Source organism: Capra hircus, chromosome 15 (genome assembly GCF_001704415.2).
Source record: "Capra hircus breed San Clemente chromosome 15, ASM170441v1, whole genome shotgun sequence".
NCBI lineage: Eukaryota > Metazoa > Chordata > Mammalia > Artiodactyla > Bovidae > Capra > Capra hircus.
Window position 1 is genome coordinate 19,393,075 of NC_030822.1, and position 20,988 is coordinate 19,414,062.

The 20,988-nt window shown below is 38.7% G+C and overlaps 1 protein-coding gene across 1 annotated transcript; it reads right to left on the reverse strand.

Moving 5' to 3' along the window:
• PRRG4 (proline rich and Gla domain 4) lies at positions 1,871–20,664 on the reverse strand. Its single transcript, XM_018059283.1, has 6 exons — positions 20,296–20,664; positions 19,782–19,909; positions 13,316–13,479; positions 11,574–11,622; positions 10,413–10,545; positions 1,871–6,180 (listed from the first exon to the last, which is right to left on the reverse strand). The coding sequence occupies exons 2-6, from the start codon at positions 19,885–19,887 to the stop codon at positions 5,946–5,948; spliced, it is 687 nt and encodes a 228-aa protein (XP_017914772.1). The 5' UTR covers positions 19,888–19,909; positions 20,296–20,664; the 3' UTR covers positions 1,871–5,945.

Genomic DNA, 20,988 nt, shown 5'->3' on the forward strand with positions numbered 1-20,988 from the left:
AGAGTTTGTGTCTGTTTCACTATCTTGTCACAGCAGTCAAAATCTAGGGTATATTTTTGAATTCCTTGAAATTTTACTTACAGATTTCACCTAGTTAATTATAACATAAAAGCATTAAGTAAAAGAATTCACTTTTTCCTGCTACTCTTCAACAGAATATAAGGAAATGTTTTAAAAAAAACTTTCAAGCAGTCCTAAGGAAACTTTTAGTCTTAAAAGTATTTTTTAAATTAATAATCTTTACTTTTTAGAGCAGTCTGGAGCAAAATTGAATGGGAAATATAGAAAGCTCATATATAACCCATCCTCACAAATGAACAACCTCACCCACTAACAATGTCCCATGTCGTAGAGGTACACGGTCATTATAACTGATAAACTGACATTGATACATCTTTATTACCTGAAGTCCATAGTCTATTATATTATAGTTCACTCTTGGAGTTGTCTATGCATTTTAACAAATGTATAATGATATGTATTCACCACTACCATGTCATACAGAGTAGTTTCACTGCTCTAAAAATTTTCTATTCTCCACCTATTCCTCCTCCACACCCATTCATTCACCCAATCCCTGACACCACTGATCTTACATCTTCCTGGTTTTGCCATTTCCAGAAAGTCATATTGTTGTAATCATACAGTTTGTAGCCTTTTGAGATTGGCTCTTTTGGCTTAGTAGTGTTCATTTAAATTTCCATTATGTCTTTTTATGGTTTGTTAGCTCATTTCTTTTTAGTGGTGAATAATATTCCATTATCTAAATTTACCACTATTTATCTATTTGCTTTCTGAAGGACAACTTGGTTGCTCTCAAGTTCTGGCAATTATAAGTAAGGCTGTTATAAACATCCATATGCAGGTTTCTGTGTGGACCTAAGTTTCCAACCCATTTGGGTAAGTACTAGGGAGCATGACTGCTGGATCAAATGGTAAAAATATCTTTAGTTTTATGAGGAACTGCCAAACTGTCTTCCAAAGTGGCTGCACCATTTTGTGTTCCAATGAGCAGTAAATGAGAGTTCATTTTGCTCCACATCCTAACCAACATTTAATATGGTCAGAGTTCTGGATTTTGGCCATTTTAATAGGTGTGTATCTCTTTGTTGTTTTGACTTGCAATTCTTTAATGATATGCTGTTGGACATGTTTTCATATGCTTGTTACCTAATCATCTTTTTTGGTGAGGTATCTGTTCAAGTCTTCTGCCCATATTTTTAATAGGTTGTTCCTTTTCTTATTGTTGAATTCTAAGGGTTTTTTGTATAGTTTGGATAACAGTCCTTTATCAGATGTATCTTTTGCAAATGGTTTCTCCTAGTCACTAGCTTGGCTTTTCATTCCTTTGACTAAAGTAATTTTAAGGAGTGAAAGTATTAACATTTATGTATTAATCAACTGGATAAAAAATTTAAGGAGGACTAAATGTTGAACATAATGTAATATTTAATAAAACAGAGTTCATTTATCTGTATGATACATAGTATTACTTAATGTGTTTCTCTTATGTTGGAGGCACTGTTACTCCTATAATTTAGTATAACCTTACTATATTAAAAAATTTTTTTTAATTTATGTATAGATAAAGGTCAGAAGTAAATTCAATTTTAAGCAGTAATATATTATAAATTTGTCTCAAACAATACATTAAATATTAAAACTGTGTTAAGGAAAATAGCACTTTCACAATTACAATTAAACAGTTTAAATAGAAAGTTACTACCCCCAGGTGAAAGATAGATATAGCAATATCATGCTGTAAACACTGTTTTGAAAACATGCAATGCATTGTTCACATAATTATATGCCATTATATGAAGAATAAGAATTAAACATTCTTCAAATAAACAGTGAAACAAGCAACAAATATTTACTTAGCATAAAGTTTATTCACATATATAAAAAATGCCTGCAATAGGAAATCCATTAAAGCCAAAATATAATCAAGCATATCAGAAAAAATGCATTCGAAAGCAAGTTGCTTTTTCCAGATAATGAAAATGCTGATAAGTACTGAACTGCCTTAAACTTTTACCTGTTAGGGAAACATTTTTAAACAACAAAAAAATGCTGAACGAAACACAATACGGAAGGTTAAAGGTATCAATGTATGTCATACATGTTCCAAAATGCTACACAGGCAGGATTTACAAAAGAATCTAGTTTTTAAAAAATTACAGAAATTCTAGACATTCTTCTAGTAGTACAAATGCCACATACAATATTTAAAATCAACCAGTAACTAATACAAACTTATTTCACATTCAGTTAGAATAAAAACAGTACAAATAATATGAAATTAAGCTTTCAAACAGCACTGACAAACTTCTTCTCATTAAAAAATTCACTTGTACATATAGGAAAAGTACAAATACACATAACTTATCTGAGAAATAGGAAAAAATTGTTCAAATTTTATAGGCAAACAGGAAACCAGTTACAGAGAACACCATTGCTCTAGTTTTTAATTGTTCTGAGAATTTTCACTGACCTCTGTGTATTTACTCAGAGGGCATAATATTAATAGATGCAAAACTCTGACACATAGTTTGTGCTCTTTTTGATTTTTTTCATCTTAAAAAGAGAATATTCTGTGTAGGATTATCTATCCTATTGAAGGCAGAACCCTATAAATGTGTATTTGTCTTTTTCTAGTCTTATTCCTGGTGGCTCAGATGATAAAGAATCTGCCTGCAATGCACAAGACCTGGTTTGATCCCTGGGTTGGGAAGATCCCTTGGAGAAGGAAATGGCAATTCACTCCAGTATTCTTGTTTGGAAAATCCCATGAACAGAGGAGCCTGGCAGGCTACAATCGGGGTCGCAAAGAGTCGGACACGACTGTGTAACTTTCCCTTTTCATACCCATATTACATTCATGTCCCGATTGTAATAGAGGGGAAAACTGTCTAATTAACTATAAAGTTTGTGTCAAGAGAGATTTAATGGTTAACACTAATCAGTTACTCAGGGAATAAGCACAAACAAAAACAAATTAACCAAACCAAAAAACCCACTACCAAAAATACAACAGGAATAGAAAAGGGAGAATGGGAAAGAAATACATGTCAATAATTTTTTATTAATATTTTCCTTTTAATTATCATAAGTATTTGTTGGTTATGATTCTATCATATTTTCTGTTTTATATTTAAAGTATTATGGATTGGATTCTCAACATTGGATTCTCTACAAACACTAGTTTTTCATAATCTTGATGAATTCCAGATTTGTTCAGGTTAGAGGAATGGTTTTACAGTAAGTGATGGCATATGACAAATCTCTGCTGCTGCTGGGTGACGGGTTGTCACAGGCCCTGAAGCTGGATTTACAGTAAGATTTCTGTGAGTCAACTGGAGTAAACAAGTTCATGGAATATTTTAGATTGTGATTCAATAAAAGATAAATCGTATCTTATATTTTTATCCATCCTAAGAAACACACGTGTGAGAAAACACAGATATGCAACATATGCTCTTATATACATTTATGTATAAATGACAAATGTCTGTACATTTCTCATACAGACTTAGAATTGTCAATACTTTATAATTTGAGACAGTGTAATTCTATAGGTATAAGATGGGGTTGAAAAAAATGTGCTTGCTCATTCTAAACCTAGCTCTTACCAACATGTTAGATTTGGGGCAAGTTATCCTTGCATGCTTTAGAGTGATTGCTAAAATGATGGAATTTGCTTCCAATCTTTTTTTTTTTTTAATGTTTCCTAATTAGCCTCAGAACCAGCATTAGGTGCTTGCTTGCTTTATTTACTTATTGGCTGTGTGACACGTGGAATCTTAGTTCCCTGCCCAGGAATCAAACCCATGCCCCTTGCATTGCAAGCGCAGAGTCTTAACCACTAGATCACCAGGGAAGTCCTGCCTCTGATCTTTTAAACAGCATTAAAATAAGGGCAAAGTTATATGAGGAAAAGTGCTTATGTAAAGCAAATATATGACTAATAGTAAAATTTTTGTAGGTTATGTAGGTGGCATTACAAAGACCACTTTTCCTAATTATATCCAAATGTTACTATATATAAAATAGACAACTACTGAGAACACTGTAAGAGAACACTACTTAATGTACTGTGGTGACCTGAATGGGAAAGAAGTTCAAAAGGGAAGGGATATATATGTATGTATGTATGTATGTATGTATGGCTGATTCATTTTGCTGCACAGTGGAAACTGAAAGAACAATGTAAAGCAACTACACTCCAATAAAAATTAATTTAAAACAAAATGAAATATCAAACAACAAAAATTTTTGCTAGATGATTTCTTTGCAACAAGTAACCAAAGAGACTCTGAAAATATCAAACGTAAAGTCTTTAGCAGTCTATAATGATTAAGATCTTTCTTTCATCTGCATTAAGATCACACTGTCTTAAAAGAGAGGTATACACTCAAACACAGTGTAATATGATTTATACTTTTTAAACATTTAATTTGGAACTACCAAACGCATGTGAGTTTTAATCTCATCCCTCTAAAATTATAAAACAAAATATGGTTTTATAAATCGTATTACATAGAAAAAAAGCAATGCCTGGCAAAAACATAAAGAACAGAATTTTCTATTTCTCAGGAGTATGTTATTTTTTGAGTTCCTGTAAAGAGGAAACAAATTCACATACACATACACTCAAATAAATTTGTGCTCACACATTCATTCCAGAAGTTTATAGCTTATACTCTATTATGTTTATAAGGGGAGATTGGTCACATACAGAATTAGAAGAAGATACAAACTATAGGTCAAAATTATTGCCTATGATCTTCTGTGTCCAGACATTAAAAGATTGCTGGTAACTTTAATCAATATTATTTTGATAGCAGAAAAGTAAGTTACTTCTAGGTTCTCAAACTATTATTTATAAACTTTGAAAAATTTTCCAGATTAACAGTTATACATAGTCAGATACAGATAATTTAGCAATGAAAATGGGTTTGTCTACTCATCAGTAATATGCACAAATTTATCAAGCTCCACTCCTAGATTTGAGGCCTATAATCTACTTCATGGTCTAACAACCCTTGCAAATCCTTTCCATTGCAACCATGGTTCTTCTGAAGAAGTAACTCCCTAGTGTTTATTTTTTAAAGAAAACTATTGACTGCCCCCCCCATAATAAAGTATGACTGATAGCAACAGTTCATGACTAAACTGTGCAAAATATAGTGAATGCTATGCAATAATTTAAGATAAAAAACTGATTTTATTAAGGTTATTGATTTATATTTACATGTCAGATTCTGTGAAGTATTTGCAACAAAAAGAAATCCTAAAAAAGAGTAGGTCCAATATTATAACTTGGAATAATCTAATAATTAGAAATTCTTTTTCTTTTTTTTTAGTATTCAGTACAAAAAATCTATGGGGTTTCCCTGGTGGCTCAGACAGTAAAGAATCTGACTGCAATGCTGGAGATACTGGGTCGATCCCTGGATCTGGAAGATCCCCTAGAGAAGGGAATGGTTACGCACTCCAGTATTCTTTTTTTTTTTTTTTTTCACTCCAGTATTCTTGCCTGGAGAATTCCATGGACAGAGAAGCCTGGCAGACTACAATCCATAGGGTCTCAAAGAATCGGACATAACTGAGCGACTAACACAACAACAACAAATCTACAACCATTTCTGTACAAAGAATACAGACAGTTCACCAGTTCTAGCTGTGACATCCATAACAGATTCTTTTGAACAGAACAGTGCTCTCTTCTTAACTGCAAGGATACAAAATTCCGTATCCAGCTGATAATGATAAAGTTCAGGTTAAAGATGCTGACAGAACTCCAGCGGCAGAGAACACATGCTTATTTCTCCTTTATTCTCTACAGTTTGTCATAAACGTCTGAATTGACCTGTCTTTTTTGGTTCAGGGAAAAGAACCACTTAAATAATGTGAATGTCCTACATCACCAAGACAATGAGGGCTTAGTGAGATGGGAGTGACATAGACTTTTTAAATGCCCTAAAATCATTTGCCAGCCCGGGATAAGGTGGTGGTGGTGAAACACTCTGTTTTCTGGTCAATGCCACTGCCTGTTCATAAGAAGGTAATCCTGTATCTTCCAATGAAGGTGGCGATGGGGACAAGACAGCCTCCTCTGGTCTTCTGAAGATGATGGAAGGAGTGTGTCTGCCCCTTCTTACGTAGATGTCTGAAGAACTAAATAGAGAGAGCATTGAGGTCTAGGAAAGGCAATATTTTAGGTTAAGACAGCAATATTAAGAAATCTAACTATTTAGATCAAAGCTGAACCTTCTTTATTAATATAACAAGTTTTAATTTACCCATAAACTCTGAATGAGTCTTGGTTTAGTGGGAAGACCAAGAGCTTTGAAGTCAGTCATTGGTATGAAACAGGATCCTATCATTTCATAGCAATGTGACCAAAGGCAAGGTAACCTAACTCAGGTTTCTTCTTCTGTAAAATGGGAATAATAATAGCTACGTCAACAGAGATGTTTTCTGTGGATTGAGAAAGATTATGTAAGGCATCTAAGCAGAATCTGGAATACTGTAACGAAGACTCAAAACACGTGAATTCTTTTTTTCTCCTATTCCTGAATTAAAATTTTCTCAAAGTATGGTGTTAAACCAAATCCAGGCTTTGTTGAAAGGCGCTACAACTCAAAGCTAAGGAAACTGATGCCACAGAGGTAATAACATCAGTGGATGCCCATCTCTCTCCTCTGTTACCCCAGCAGCCTTGCTGCCTGGTCCATCCCTCCTCAGCAGGACTTCCATCCCATCATTCTTCTCCACAAAAGTCTAACTTGAAGTCTGCTTTCTGCTGAATCAACTTCCAACTCCTGTGCCTACTTTTCAAAGCCTCCCTTAATCTAGCCTTGCTTTATTTTATGGCTCTCTGCCCTTGCCAAGGTAGCGTCTTTACTCCCCATTGATCTCCACAGATGGAAGTCTAACAATTAGAAAAAAACATTTTTTAATTAAAAAAAAAAATGGCTTAGTTCAAGTTCCACCATTTTTCACAAAACTTTGTCACCTACACCAGCCAATGAAAGCTGAAATGCAATACTGGTCTGGTGTTCCGAAACCACATTTCCCCTTCTCACTTGTGAATTACAAATTATAACTTAAACATAAGTAAATTGATCCACTTAGACTATGAAGTTGTCTGTCTATGAAGCATCTATGCAGAAATTAACCTCTTATAGTATGGTTAATAAGATAATTAAAATATATAGATAATCCTGAACCTATAATCAATATTTATAATAGTATTCTTCCTAATAAGAGAGTTTAGCAGACCCAAAATACTGTACACTTTTGCAAACTAAATTAATATCAACTTGCCTCTTAGAATACCTTTTCTGTTGGAAGTTACAATCAGATCTGAAATTGAAAGGGAAGAGAGAGGAAAATAGCAGAGAGAGAAGAAAAGAAAAAGGTCTATATAAGTCGAGGAATTGGATAATCTGCTCTTCAATAGTTGAGAGGTGACTGAGAGCCTCAGAAGTTTACTTAGAGGGCTCAATACAATTCCTCCTCTGTTGGAAATCTGGAATGTACGCATGGTAGGCTTGTCACCTGCCACATTCATTAGCTTGTGATGAAAAGTACTACTAGTTTGCTTATAGGAAACAGGAGAGACATGTTATACTGGAACAAATAAATTTTTCCACGTTGACCTTCAAAATCTGTTACAGGAACAGTATAATGATACTAAAATCATTAAGTGTTTTCACAGTGATTTCTTACATACATCTTACATGACTGAAATCAGAAAGTACACACCAAGAACATCTCAGATAAGCTGACAACATTATATCATGCCTATTTCCCTCCATAAAATATAGGGACTAAGAAATGAAAAGATCTTGTTGCCCATTTCTTGGCATGTTTTTACAAAAGAATGAGACAAACTAGCCTAACAATGATCTCACTTTTCACTCTTTTTCAAAATATTCCTCACCCTTCCCCCACTTTCAGACTTGCAAAATGTAGAAAGAGAACATGTAACTCTGTTGGAAGAATTTCTTGGGACAATTGATAAAAAGTACTTTAGTCAGTTAGCAAGTATTTGAAAGTTAATCTTAACACAAAGGACTGTCTGGTTAACCTAGTTTGAAATGTGCCCTATAAAGGGTTGCTCTGAGAATCAAAGTGAGACAGTAGATGTAAAAATGACCTGTAAATGGGACAGCATTCTACTGTACTAAGGATAACTAATCTTACTTTTAAAATAAGAGATATCTGGGTTTTCAAAATTTAATAATAACATACACAGAAAACATGCATAAAAATGGCACCTCTTTACTCCATGTGTCTTTGAATTCTGCTTTTAAATTCATGCAGGAAAGAAGCTAGAAGGCTTTAGAGAAAAAAAGGCATAAGGTAAGAAGGTGTAGTGGTGTGGAAAAGCAGAGAAATGGAAGAAAACAGGAGAGAGAAGGATGTTGAGCATGATACTGAATAATAGCTCTGTTCACAGATCTTCAGGGAAATTATTAAATACTGAGGGCACACACATGGCCTTTGGGGGAAAATATTGTAAATGGGATAGAAAAGAAGGAAAGATAAAAGACAAGGAGAGTCTTTAAAGATAAATATCCCAATTTCTTCATTAACCCATGAATTTCCAGGTATCCTGCAGCTTGTGGAGAAAGCCATATTAAATAAGCCCTTGAAAATGAGGAGAACTTGCTGATTCCCTGATTCCCTGTCTGTTAAGTAGGTGATTCCCTGATTCCCTGTCTGTTAAGTAGGTGAAATTAATAAAAACCTCAGCTTAAAGATAGTGGCTTAAGAAAAATTACACAAAATTTTCCTTACTTTCTTTCACTTTTCAAACTTTTAGAGGATTTATAGAACTCTCAGATAATGCCTCAGGGGACTATTTAGGAATTCCAGCTGGGGGATAGAATTACACTTTACTTGGGGCTTCTCTGGTGGCTCAGATGGTAAAGCGTCCGCCTGCAATGCGGGAAACCCGGGTTCGATCCCTGTGTCGGGAAGATCCCCTGGAGAAGGAAATGGCAATCCACTCCAGCATTCTTGCCTGGAAAATCCCATGGACGGGGGAGCCTGATAGGTTACAGTCCATGGGGTCCCAAAGAGTCGGACACGACTGAACGACTTCACTTTGCCCCTGTCCTCTGCCCCCTTTGCAGGCATGTCCTCCTCTGCAGGGGCTTCCCAGGAAGCAGTGGTAAAGAATTTGCGTGCAATGCAGAGGACACAAGTTCAATCCCTGGGTTGGAAGGATTCCCTGGAGAAGGAAATGGCAACTCACTCCACTATACCTGCTAGAGAAATTCCATGGACAACGAACGGAGCCTGGTGGGCTACAGTCCATGGGATCACAAAAGAGCTGGATACAACTAAGAGACTAAAACAACAGCAACAACCAACTTCCTCTGCACTCTTACTATGGGCATCCTTTCAGACTTGCCTCTGCCCTTGCCTCTGTCCTTTCATCACACTCAGAAAACGGCTTCAGCTTTTATCTTCCAACGGATTTATCCTAATTCCACCTCTATTCCCCTAAACTCTTACCTTAACAATAAAGAAAAACATTTTATTATGGTAAAATATGCATAACATTAAATTTGTCATTATAACCATTTTCAGGTGTACAATTAATGGTATTTATTATATTCACAATGTTGTACAGCCATCACCACTATCTATTTCCATAATCGTTTTATCACCTGGTCAATAATGAGCGTCTTTATGGAATTTGGAACTGTAAATAGGATAAATAAGGATATACAAGAAATAATCCTGATTGCCTGTTTCGCATCTGTTGCTTTCTTTTTTTTAAATAAGGTAGTTCTACACTTTTATCTATACTTGCAGATAAGAATATGAATGAGAATAACTTTTTATTCTAATGATGTTGAGATTTATTATGCAAACAATTACGGCCTTTAGGAAGCTTTACTAATATGCTGGAATTCAGTTAATAATAGCAATGTATTAACATTGGCTCATGTTAGTTGCTCAGTCGTGTCCGACTCTTTGTGACCCCATGGATGGGAGCCCACCAGGCTTCTCTGTCCATTGAATCCTCCAGGCAAGAATACTGGAAGTGGCTACCCATTCCCTTCTCCAGGGGAATCTTCCTAAACTAGGGACTGAACCCAGGTTTCCTGCATTGCAGACATTCTTTACCATCTGAGCCACCAGGGAAGCCCAAAGTTGGCTTGTTAGTTTTACAAATGTAATATGGTAACATAAGAGTTTAACAATGAGGGAACTGGCGAAGGATATATAGGAACTCTCTGGGCTATCTTTGTAACTTTCCTGTATATCTGAAATTATTCCAAAATAAAAAATATACTTCAAAATATAGGCAGTCATTTTTTTAGCCATTTAAAAATAATAGTATAGAAAGTATAATCATAAATTAAATATTTTCACTCAATACTTACCCTGGATATTGTTGCCTGTGACACTTGGTGATACAAAGATAGTAACCAGCTAATCCCAAAATAACCAAAAATACTCCAGCAGCAATTAATCCAGTCAGAAGGCCCATAACGTCGATTTTCTCTCTGCTAGTATCTTAAGAGAAATCATTAAACTAACATAAATATAACAACTGAAAAGCACCACCTATGATTTCAATAAATTTAACATTGAGTGTAAGCACATTATTAAGCATCTAATAATTAATATTGGTTATTTTTAAAAGTCTGTGCCAGAGACATGACCTGGGGTGGGGGGTGGAGAAACATATACTTCCTAAAAGCCCTAGGTGTGGCTTCATTTATTTTTATTATTTTAATTAAAATTATTTATTCATTTTGGCTGTGCTGGGTCTTAGCCGTGGCATGTGGGTTCTAGATCCCTGACCAGGGGTGGAACCCGGGTTCCCTGCATTGGGAGTTCAGAGACTTAGCCACTGGACCACCAGGGGAAGTCCCTGATTTATTTTAGATGTCTTCTTAAATGAATAAAAGTCTAAGCAGGATAAACATATTCTTTGTTCAACTATACACATTTTGATATTAACTACTGACAGAAATTTACTAAGCCACTCCAGAGTAGCTATGTAATATAGTCTCCCTACAGCTGAAGCCCTACCTAGGGGGAATGAATAAATCGCTGGTAAAAACAAAACGAACCTGACTAAAAGCAGCTAGAGATGATCAATGCAGATAAGACAAAGGATCTCCCCTCTCTAGAAGTTACTTAATTCTATCTAAAAATCTTAATTTACTTAGTAGCCCAAGTATTCCATTCACTTGTAATGGTAAAAAAGAAAAAAAAATTAAAATAGCTTACTACTCGAAAGTAACAGTCTGACTTTTATTCTGTGCAAGTCCTGACTTAGCTGAGCTGTTTAAAAGGGCGAATTAAGCCTATTATCTCATTTCCCTAGTATCTCACCAAACTTGATTTTCAGTGTGTAAATAGATGAATGCGGCCTTCTCTGTCTTAGATAGCCCTGTGTATAATTGAGAAATCTTTCCCGGATTTACAAGATATGTACGTTGTGCAACAACCAAACTCAAACAACGAAACTAAAAATGTACTATGATGGAGGATGGGGAAAAAAAAACATTAAAATTGATCCATTCTTGCCTTACCTGATTTTGTGGTTGGTCCTCTAACTGAATATTCTTGCCAAAATTTCATCTAAGAGAAAGGTAAAAATTTCCAAGTTTATTTAATTTCTTTAACATCATTTCCTTTGGTCTCCAGAACCTCGACTAGGGGTGTAAACACTTGGCACGTGCCACATATAAGACACCAGTTCATTCATGCTGGAGCAAGTGACTCACTCTATTAAATAATTAAAGCATTGCCACCCACTACCATTTCTTCCAACTGAAATTGGCCGGGGCTTTATTGCTAGTGCCAGCTCTTCACCACTGGACCCTGATATTCTTCCTTCACTGGCCCAGGGCCCTCACTCAGGTGTCCAGGGACACTACCGAATTAGAGAGTTGATGAAAACAGCAGAGGTGGAAGTTGAAGCAGAGGACTCATGATCGTGTTTGAAAAGGAGTCTGACTTTTTTCTACACTAGGTGAGCCTTCAGTTCGCTAAGAGGTTTTTATAGGTTTTTGAAACAATCAATTTATTTTTGGTTGTGCTGGGTCTGTGTTGTTTGCAGGCAGGTTTTCTCCAGTTGTGGCAATCGGCAGCTGCCCTCTAGTTGCAGGGCAAGGGCTTTCCATTGTGGTGTCTTCCCTTGTTGCGGGGCAGGGACTCAGCAGTTGTGGCGCACGATTGACTTGCCCTGAGGCACGTGTGATTTTCTGGGGTCAGGGATCTAACCCGTGTCCTCTGCATCGGAGGCAGGCTTTCAACCACTGGACCACCAGGGAAGCCCTTGCTCAGAGATCTTATTAAAAGGTATTTATTGATTTGGAAAGACATCCCTGAGACTTTTTAAGTTCAGTGTTACTTGAGAGAATGGAAGCCGTTTTTAAGGAACTGTGATAAAACTAGAAAACGGTTTTGTGAGAAACAGTATAGAATTTCAACAGACACAACTACAAGGCGGAGCAGTCTTTGCTTCCTTTCTCTAATAGATGCAGCAGGTAATAGCAGGGAATGGGAGGCTGGGGAGAATTTGGGAAGAAAAAGAGCTGAGTTTCAGTAACACCTTCATTTGAAGAATACCTAGAGAGGTTCTTAGTGACTAAAGAGTAAAACAGGATTCTTGAGGAAGGGGAAAAAGAGCTGGGGTTATTTAAGCTTGGGGTTATTTACAAAAGCAAAGAATCTGGGTCACTTGATATTCTTAAAGAATATGCCAGATTATAACAGGGACAGTGCTGGCTATTTGTTTTGTATTTTTCAGGATTAACAGACAGAAGTTAATTATATTTTAAGGGAGACATTCTAAAAGTTTATTGCCAAGCAATTAACTCCTGAATGCAGGGAATATATATTTTATCCTCAGTTTCTAGGAGAGCATATGACACATAGTAGATTGTCAGTAAGTACTTGAAATATAAATATAGTCATCGAAAAGCTAAGTCTTGATAGGAAAAATTTCTCTTGAGTTTTGACTGATTGAAGCCTGAGTCAGAGAACTAATTCAATATCCTAAAGTTTAATTCACTGTGCTTCAAGACTGTCTTTGAATATCATAAATGTTAAACACAAAATTATAACACAATTGATAATTTGCTAATTACTGTAAAGTATAAAGTAAAATCTAAATGGGTTAATTAGCATTTTAAGAAAGTAGAAAGAGATAACAGGTATACAATCCTAATTTTATTTAAGGCATATAATTTCTAACACCTGAAAAGTACCACTTTTTAAAGTACAATTTAATAAATCTCTAGCCAATTAACATCATCAACAAAATTACCGTTTTATCTTCATCCACAAAAATCTCTCTGGCTTCCTCATAATTACAAAGTTCTTCTATGCATTCTCTTTCTAGGTCACCGGGAGTGAAGAGCTCCAAATCAAATCTATTATATAGGAGGTGTCTATGTATGAACAGGTTTGCTTCTTCTTTTGATGTAAATACTAACAAAGAAATAGAAAGATTTCAAACATTGATAAAAATAAGGCAGAAAATTTCTGTTTTAATTATGGGAAGAGCACATAGTTCCTTTGATGTGGTTAAATTATGCCCAACTTTCCTCTGTGGTTTTTAAATCTGACAAAAAGAAATATCATCAGTAAAAATAATTCCTGCTAAAGATGAAATACAGATATTAATCAAATTCCAGGACATACTTGAGTAGATTATGTCCAAAGTTCTCAGCATAAGTGAAAAAAAATTGAGTTTCATTTTTTTCCTCTAGACAATTATTTTTCCAATAAATGACAGGCCAGACTACGCTACCTCTAAAGCACTGGTTTCCTATTATTTTGACTGAGAAAAATTAGTCTGGTGTAGTGGCAGAGTGTTAGACACAGAAGACACAGATTTTTCTTTACTGATTTGGCTTAGCTATCAGCTGTATCTCCTGGGATAAGTCACTTACACCTCTGGGTTGCCATTTCCTAAATCACTTTTTTTTTGGCAGCGCTGTGTGGCATGCAAGATCTTAGTTCCCAACCAGGACCGAACCCATGCCCCTGCATTAGTAGCACAGAGTCCTGACCAAGAATGCTGGACCACCAAGGAAGTCCCAGGTGTGAGTCTTAACAGAGCTGTTTTGTCCAATATAGCAGCCACTAGTCACATATGGTATCGAAAACCTGAAACGTGGCTAGTGTGACTTGAATGTGCTGTAAGTGTAGAATTCAGACTTAAATTGAAGACAGTGGAGAAAACCACTAGACCATTCAGGTATGACCTAAATCAAATCCCTTATGATTATACAGTGGAAGTGAGAAATAGATTTAAGGGACTAGATCTGATAGACAGAGGGCCTGATGAATGATGGACAGAGGATCATTAACATTGAATAGGAGACAGGGATCAAGACCATCCCCCTAAAAAAGAAATGCAAAAAAGCAAAATGGCTGTCTAGGGAGGCCTTACAAATAGCTGTGAAAAGAAGAGAAGCGAAAAGCAAAGGAGAAAAGGAAAGATATACCCATCTGCATGCAGAGTTCCAAAGAATAGCAAGGAGAGGTAAGAAAGCCTTCCTCAGTGATCAGTGCAAAGAAATAGAGGAAAAGAACAGAATAGGAAAGACTAGAGATCTCTTCAAGAAAATTAGAGATACCAAGGAAACATTTCATGCAAAGATGGGCTCAATAAAGGACAGAAATCGTATGGACCTAACAGAAGCAGAAAATATTAAGAAGACGTGGCAAGAATACACAGAAGAACTGTACAAAAAAGATCTTCATGACCCAGATAATCACGATGGCCAGACATCCTGCAATGTGAAGTCAAGTGGGCCTTAGAAAGCATCACTACGAACAAAGCTAGTGGAGATGATGGAATTCCAGTTGAGCTCTTTCAAATCCTGAAAGATGATGCTGTGAAAGGGTTGCACTCAATATGCCAGCAAATTTGGAAAACTCAGCAGTGGCCACAGGACTGGAAAAGGTCAGTTTTCATTCCAATTCCAAAGAAAGGCAATGCCAAAGAATGCTCAAACTACTGCACAATTGCACTCATCTCACATGCTAGTAAACTAATGCTTAAAATTCTCCAAGCCAGGCTTCAGCAACACGTGAACTGTGAACTTCCAGATGTTCAAGCTGGTTTTAGAAAAGGCAGAGGAACCAGAGATCAAATTGCCAACATCCTCTGGATCATGGAAAAAGCAAGAGAGTTCCAGAAAAACATCTATTTCTGCTTTACTGACTATGCCAAAGCCTTTGACTGTGTGGATCACAATAAACTGTGGACAATTCTGAAAGAGATGGGAATACCAGACCACCTGACCTACCTCTTGAAAAATCTGTATGCAGGTCAGGAAGCAACAGTTAGAACTGGACATGGAACAACAGACTGGTTGCAAATAGGAAAAGGAGTATGTCAAGGCTGTATATTGTCACCCTGCTTATTTAACTTCTATGCAGAGTACATCTTGAGAAACACTGGGCTGGAAGAAGCACAAGCTGGAATCAAGATTGCCAGGAGAAATATCAATAACCTCAGATAAGCAGATGACACCACCCTTATGGAAGAAAGTGAAGAACTAAAGAGCCTCTTGATGAAAGTGAAAGAGGAGAGTGAAAAAGTTGGCTTAAAGCTCAACATTCAGAAAACTAAGATCATAGCATCCGGTCCCATCACTTCATGGCAAATAGATGAGGAAACAGTGTCAGACTTTATTTTTTAGGGCTCCAAAATCACTGCAGATGGTGATTGCAGCCATGAAATTAATAGATGCTTGCTCCCTGGAAGGAAAGTTATGACCAACCTAGACAGGATATTAGAAAGCAGAGACATTACTTTGCCAACAAAGGTTAGTCAAGGCTATGGTTTTTCCTGTAGTCATGTATGGATGTGAGAACTGGACTATAAAGAAAGCTGAGTGCTGAAGAATTGATGCTTTTGAACTGTGGTGTTGGAGAAGACTCTTGAGAGTCCCTTGGACTGCAAGGAGATCCAACCAGTCCATCCTAAAGGAGATCAGTCCTGGGTGTTCATTGGAAGGACTGATGTTGAAGCTCAAACTCCAATGCTTTGGCCACCTGATGTGAAGAGGTGACTCACTTGAAAAGACCCTGATGCTGGGAAAGATTGAAGGCAGGAGGAGAAGGGGACGACAGAGGAGGAGATGGTTGGTTGGCATCTCAGACTCAATGGAGAAGAGTTTGAGTAGACTCCGGGAGTTGGTGGTCAACAGGGAGGCATGCTGTGGTCCACGGGTCACAAAGAGTCAGACACGACTGAGTGACTGAACTGAACACTAAGTGTAGAAAGGGACTTCAAAGACATGGTTAAGAAAAACGTAAAGTATCTCAATGATTTCTTTTGCTTATATTTGTAATATTAGGTTAAATATTTGGAATATATTGGGTTAAATTAAATACTTTATCAAAATTAGTTGCACCTATTTCTTTTTACTTTTTAAAATGTGGCTGCTAGAAAATTTTAAATGATTCATGTGGTGCACATTCTATTTCTACTGGCCAGTGCTATTCTAGCATCTTCATTTCTAAGTTATAAATAAGATTTATGAGCTACTTGAACCAAGGAGGGGAGCCAGAATCAGTTCATTAGTGCTAGTTGTTTTGAGAAATATTCTAAAAAGGTAGACCATTCTGTCCTGTGACAAAATGTTGGTTCTTTCCTCTCCTTTATTCTTGTGGATTTTACGCAACCACGAAACAGACTGAGAAACTTTCCAAGTCGCCATCATTTTTCATTGGGATTCTTATAATGGCCCTCTAAGTCATCTCCCTGTCCACAACAGTGACAGCACATTTCCAATGTGCCCAGATCTCTCCTGCCTTTGAACTTGCTTTCCACTGAATAGAACTTTCCTCTCTCAGTCTGTATTCTCACTTCCACATTTTGTTCAGTGTTACCTTGAACCCCATCGCCACTCACCTCTGCCAATCCCCATCCCACACTGTGTTTTTTTCATGGCACTTTCCATCTAGTGTTCTATATGCTTTATTTACTTATCTGTTACCACTCTGTTCCCCTAGCTAGAAGGAAAATTCCATTAAAGCAGGGATGTTGACACACAGAGGTGCCCCCCAAATTACTTACAATAATAAATGACTGAACTTGACTTTCCTCTTGGACCTAAATTCTCGGAGTTGAGGCAATACAGAGGTATGGCCTGTTTGTAATCTTGGCACAGGTTTATAATACTAAACCAGGGATGAAGTAACTTTGAGTCTGCTTAACTTAGTTGTACTGTACTTACTTACAAAATCTGATTTCAGAACAGAGAATTAGAAATCTGCCTTTGTATTGCTGCTTCTCAGATATGCCCAGATCTTTACATTTTACTGGCTAGAAAAGCAGTGCCAAATTTCTCATTGTTGGCCTCCTGTTATCTGAGTTACAAAACACCCCTGACTTCTAAATGGGACCTTCAACTTAAAAGGAAAATAAAAAAGTGAGTCACAAACACTTTTATTGTTCCTTAAATGATATTTATGCCAATGAAAGTCTCGACTGCTGTATAAAACATGCCTTCTGGGAGGGACTGCTGTCCACAACTTCCTGAGGTTGAAAGTTGTAATTCAGTCCATGGTTCATCTTAGACCTTCAATGCCTTATCAAACTTCTTGCCTCCCTTATGATCTCAGGAGAAATACGGTCCTTTGTTATCTGGGTTCTAAGTAGCCTGGACTTGCTTTTAATTAAAAGAAGCAAACTTCCATGCCCCTGGAGCATCCTGAACTTGCAGCAATGGTTCCTGTTTCCCCTCTGGCCATTGCCAGAGGATACACTGGCCTTTGCACTTTTGTATCTGCTGCCTCAGATTATCTTCTCATCTTTATTTCTCCTGACTTAGACTATCCTAAGAGGCTGTCTATTTCCCTGTTTTAAACCTACCAACTGAGATATTCTATTCTCCTCTCTCCTGGAGCCATGCTTTCTAAATAAGTTCCCTTTGAGTCATTTAAATCTCACCTCTCGGCTTTATCAGAACACAATTGAAGGTCTTTTATTTTCCTAGTTACTTTTCATATCTCCATTTGTTATATCTCATATGCAGAGAGCACTGGCTTCTGCGCTATACAGCTCTCCAGAGACATAGCTACTATGCTAACTAATACCTAACTAATACTAATGCTAACTAATACTGCTAACCAATACCTCTGCTCTTGAACTCTCTGTTTCTACTTCTGTCATAGAGTTTATGGAGATTATCAGTTTACACACTGCCTCGCCCATTAGGTCAAGCAGTCTATTCGGATTTCCAGGCAAGAAATCCTACTGGAGTAGGTTGCCATTTCCTTCCCCAGGAGATCTTCCTGACCTGGAGAAAAAACTCAGGTCTCCTGCACTGCAGGCAGACTTTTTTTTTTTTTTTCATTAAAAAAATTTTTATTTATTTTTTAATTGAAGGATAATTTCTTTACAGAATTTTGTTTTTGTCAAACCTCAAGATGAATCAGCCATGGCTATACATATGCCCCCTCCGTCTTGAACTTCCCTCCCAGCTTCCTCCCAATCCCACCCTTCTAGGTTGATACAGACCCCCTGTTTGAGTTCCTGCAGGCAGATTCTTTATCAACTGAACCACCAGAGAAGCCTTTTAAATACACACACTTCCTCGTTTACATTTCCCACAGATATCTCCAGCCTTCTGCATTCAAGTGTGATCTCTAAACTCCTTCCACAGTTTATGAAGTCCTGGAGAATGTCTTTTATGCCTATATCTTGTGAATGAATGAATGTACTCATAAACACTCTGGACCCAGCATCTGGTCCTGCTGAGTATGGATCATCAACCTTATATATGAATGGACTTAAATATACGGTGCAACGTGGAAGGCACCGGGAAGGATCTCCTTGCAAATCCTGTTCCACTAACTACTTTATCCAGTTGCTTAGGATTCTGTGGTCAGTGTTTGATTCCTTAAGGTTAAGATATTGCCCTATTTTAACATACACACAGTCTCCTAGAAGGCTTGAGACACTAAACTGTATTAACCATTATTAGTGTTATGATTAGGAGTTTTAGTGTAACAGATCCTTCTCAAAAGAGAATGAGAGTAGGACCTGATGAGAATGAATGTGGGACAGATATGTGTGGGGAGGTGGATCCAAAGCATTGGCACCAGGTAGGGAAGCACAGTGATTTGGCAGGGAGAAAGCCAAGTTTTTTTCTTTCCTGTGTTTTCTAGGTTAGGCTTTCAAAATGTGGGCAGGAATCTGTTTATGACCTGGAGACCACAAGGTGTGCAATTCTAGGTTAGCAAGCCCCAAATCTAATCTTCTCACACCATCTAACTTTACCCACATGACCAGACATTTAAAAGTAAAAAAGGACCTCAGAGGTCACTCCACTCCTCACTCCCTCAACATTTTAAAAGCTGAAAGGGGGTTAAGTAACTTGCCCAGAGTCTGCTAACAAATCCAGACTAGGTCCTGGACTCCTTGTCCATCTTTCCAGGAAGAACAGTTATGCCCATCAGAATTACCGCACAGCCTCATCTAGAAAAACGGCGCTCACTGATTTTCAGAAGTTGAAACAGGTTTTCCATTCAGTTAACTACCCACCTGGTCTTAAATACATATTTACAAAAGTAACTCTCAGAATTAAAAACTGCAGTTAATATAACAAACCACAACATTACCAAATAAACTACAAATTGAAGCGCATTTTAGCGCTTCTACGATTGATGAGGGCATTTAATCTCAAAGACTACACTTTCTCATTTGAGCCCTCGAATACAGGCTCGAGTTTTCAGAACAGTTTCTTGGGATCTGCAGCCAGGCTCACCTTCTTCTCTCGCATGCCTAGACTCCTCCGAGGGACTTCTTGTGCAATGAGGAAACGCGAAGGTAACTACGGGCAGTTGGCTGAGTAGCACCAGGAGTAGAAACATAGTCTGGCAACTGTCAAACAAACTGAAACAAACAAAATAATCAACCAACCAAAAACACAGGTCAGAAGTGCCCCCAGCTTAGAAGGTTAAATTCCTATGGGAACGAGTCACCGACCTGTTGTGCTCAAAATCATCGCGTGATTGCGCCCCGCGCGCGGTTTCGGTCACCAGGGTCCGATCGGCGCCCGGAAAGCGGCCCCGAAAGCTCCGGGGGACAAATGCCGCCTCCCCTCCACCCACCCGCCCACTATCCCAGTCCCCATCTCCCTAGCCCCCGCCCTCCGGACTCTGAGGCCGGCTGAGCGGGCGCCTATCAACCCTCTGCATTGCAATCGGACCTGGTCCGCCGCGGAGGCCCTCTCCCAGCCACCCATTCCCTGCCGGAGCCGAGCCTCCGGGCTCCCGCACCTGCAGCTCCGGGCGCATGTTCCGGCAGCAGCCGGGCCGGAGCCCCGTACTTCGGTCGTCCCTGCGGCCGCCAGACCCTCGGTCTCGGCCCTCGCCGAATCCGCGCCTTGCTCTTCGCAGGGCGGGAAGGGCCCCCTCGCTCAGGCCGAGGAAGAGCTTGGGATCCGCGGAGGGGGCGCCCTGGCCGCTCCGGGACGCGCGGTGCGAGTCCTGCCTGGATCCCGGGAGGCCGCGGAGTAGAGCGGTGAGAACCAGAGAAGGGAGCTACCTGGGAGCACCAGCCGCGCTCCTCCCCGCGGGGGCCGGCGCACCTGTGGCGGGCGGGCTGGCGGTTGACTGGCGTCTCCAGGAGCCGCGCCTCGCAGCCGCCACCACCTCTTTCTGCGCTAAGCCCTGGGCGAGTCCGGCCGCCTGCAGCCAGTTCTGGCCCCGCCTTGGCGCGCAGGTGGCGGGTTTGGGACTGGTTTTTAGACCCCGCGTCCTCTGCCGACGCAGGGCGGCGTGAGTTCACCTCCCAGCGCTAAACAGAAACCGCCTGCTGAACCCTCCCTCTGGCTTGTCTGGGGATTTTCGATTTGGGTTTCACTAGGAGACGAGCTCTATCTTAAGACCTTGGAGAAGGCAATGGCATCCCACTCCAGTACTCTTGCCTGGAAAATCCCATGGACGGAGGAGCCTGGTGGGCTGCAGTCC

Coding starts and splice junctions, on each gene's coding strand:
- PRRG4 (XM_018059283.1), bottom strand. CDS start 19,887: ATGTTTCTACTCCTGGTGCTACTCAGCCAACTGCCCGTAGTTACCTTC. Junction 13,480..19,781: donor TAGGCATGCGAGAGAAGAAG/GTGAGCCTGGCT, acceptor TTTCTTTGTTAG/TATTTACATCAAAAGAAGAA. Junction 11,623..13,315: donor TTGTGGATGAAGATAAAACG/GTAATTTTGTTG, acceptor CCTTTCTCTTAG/ATGAAATTTTGGCAAGAATA.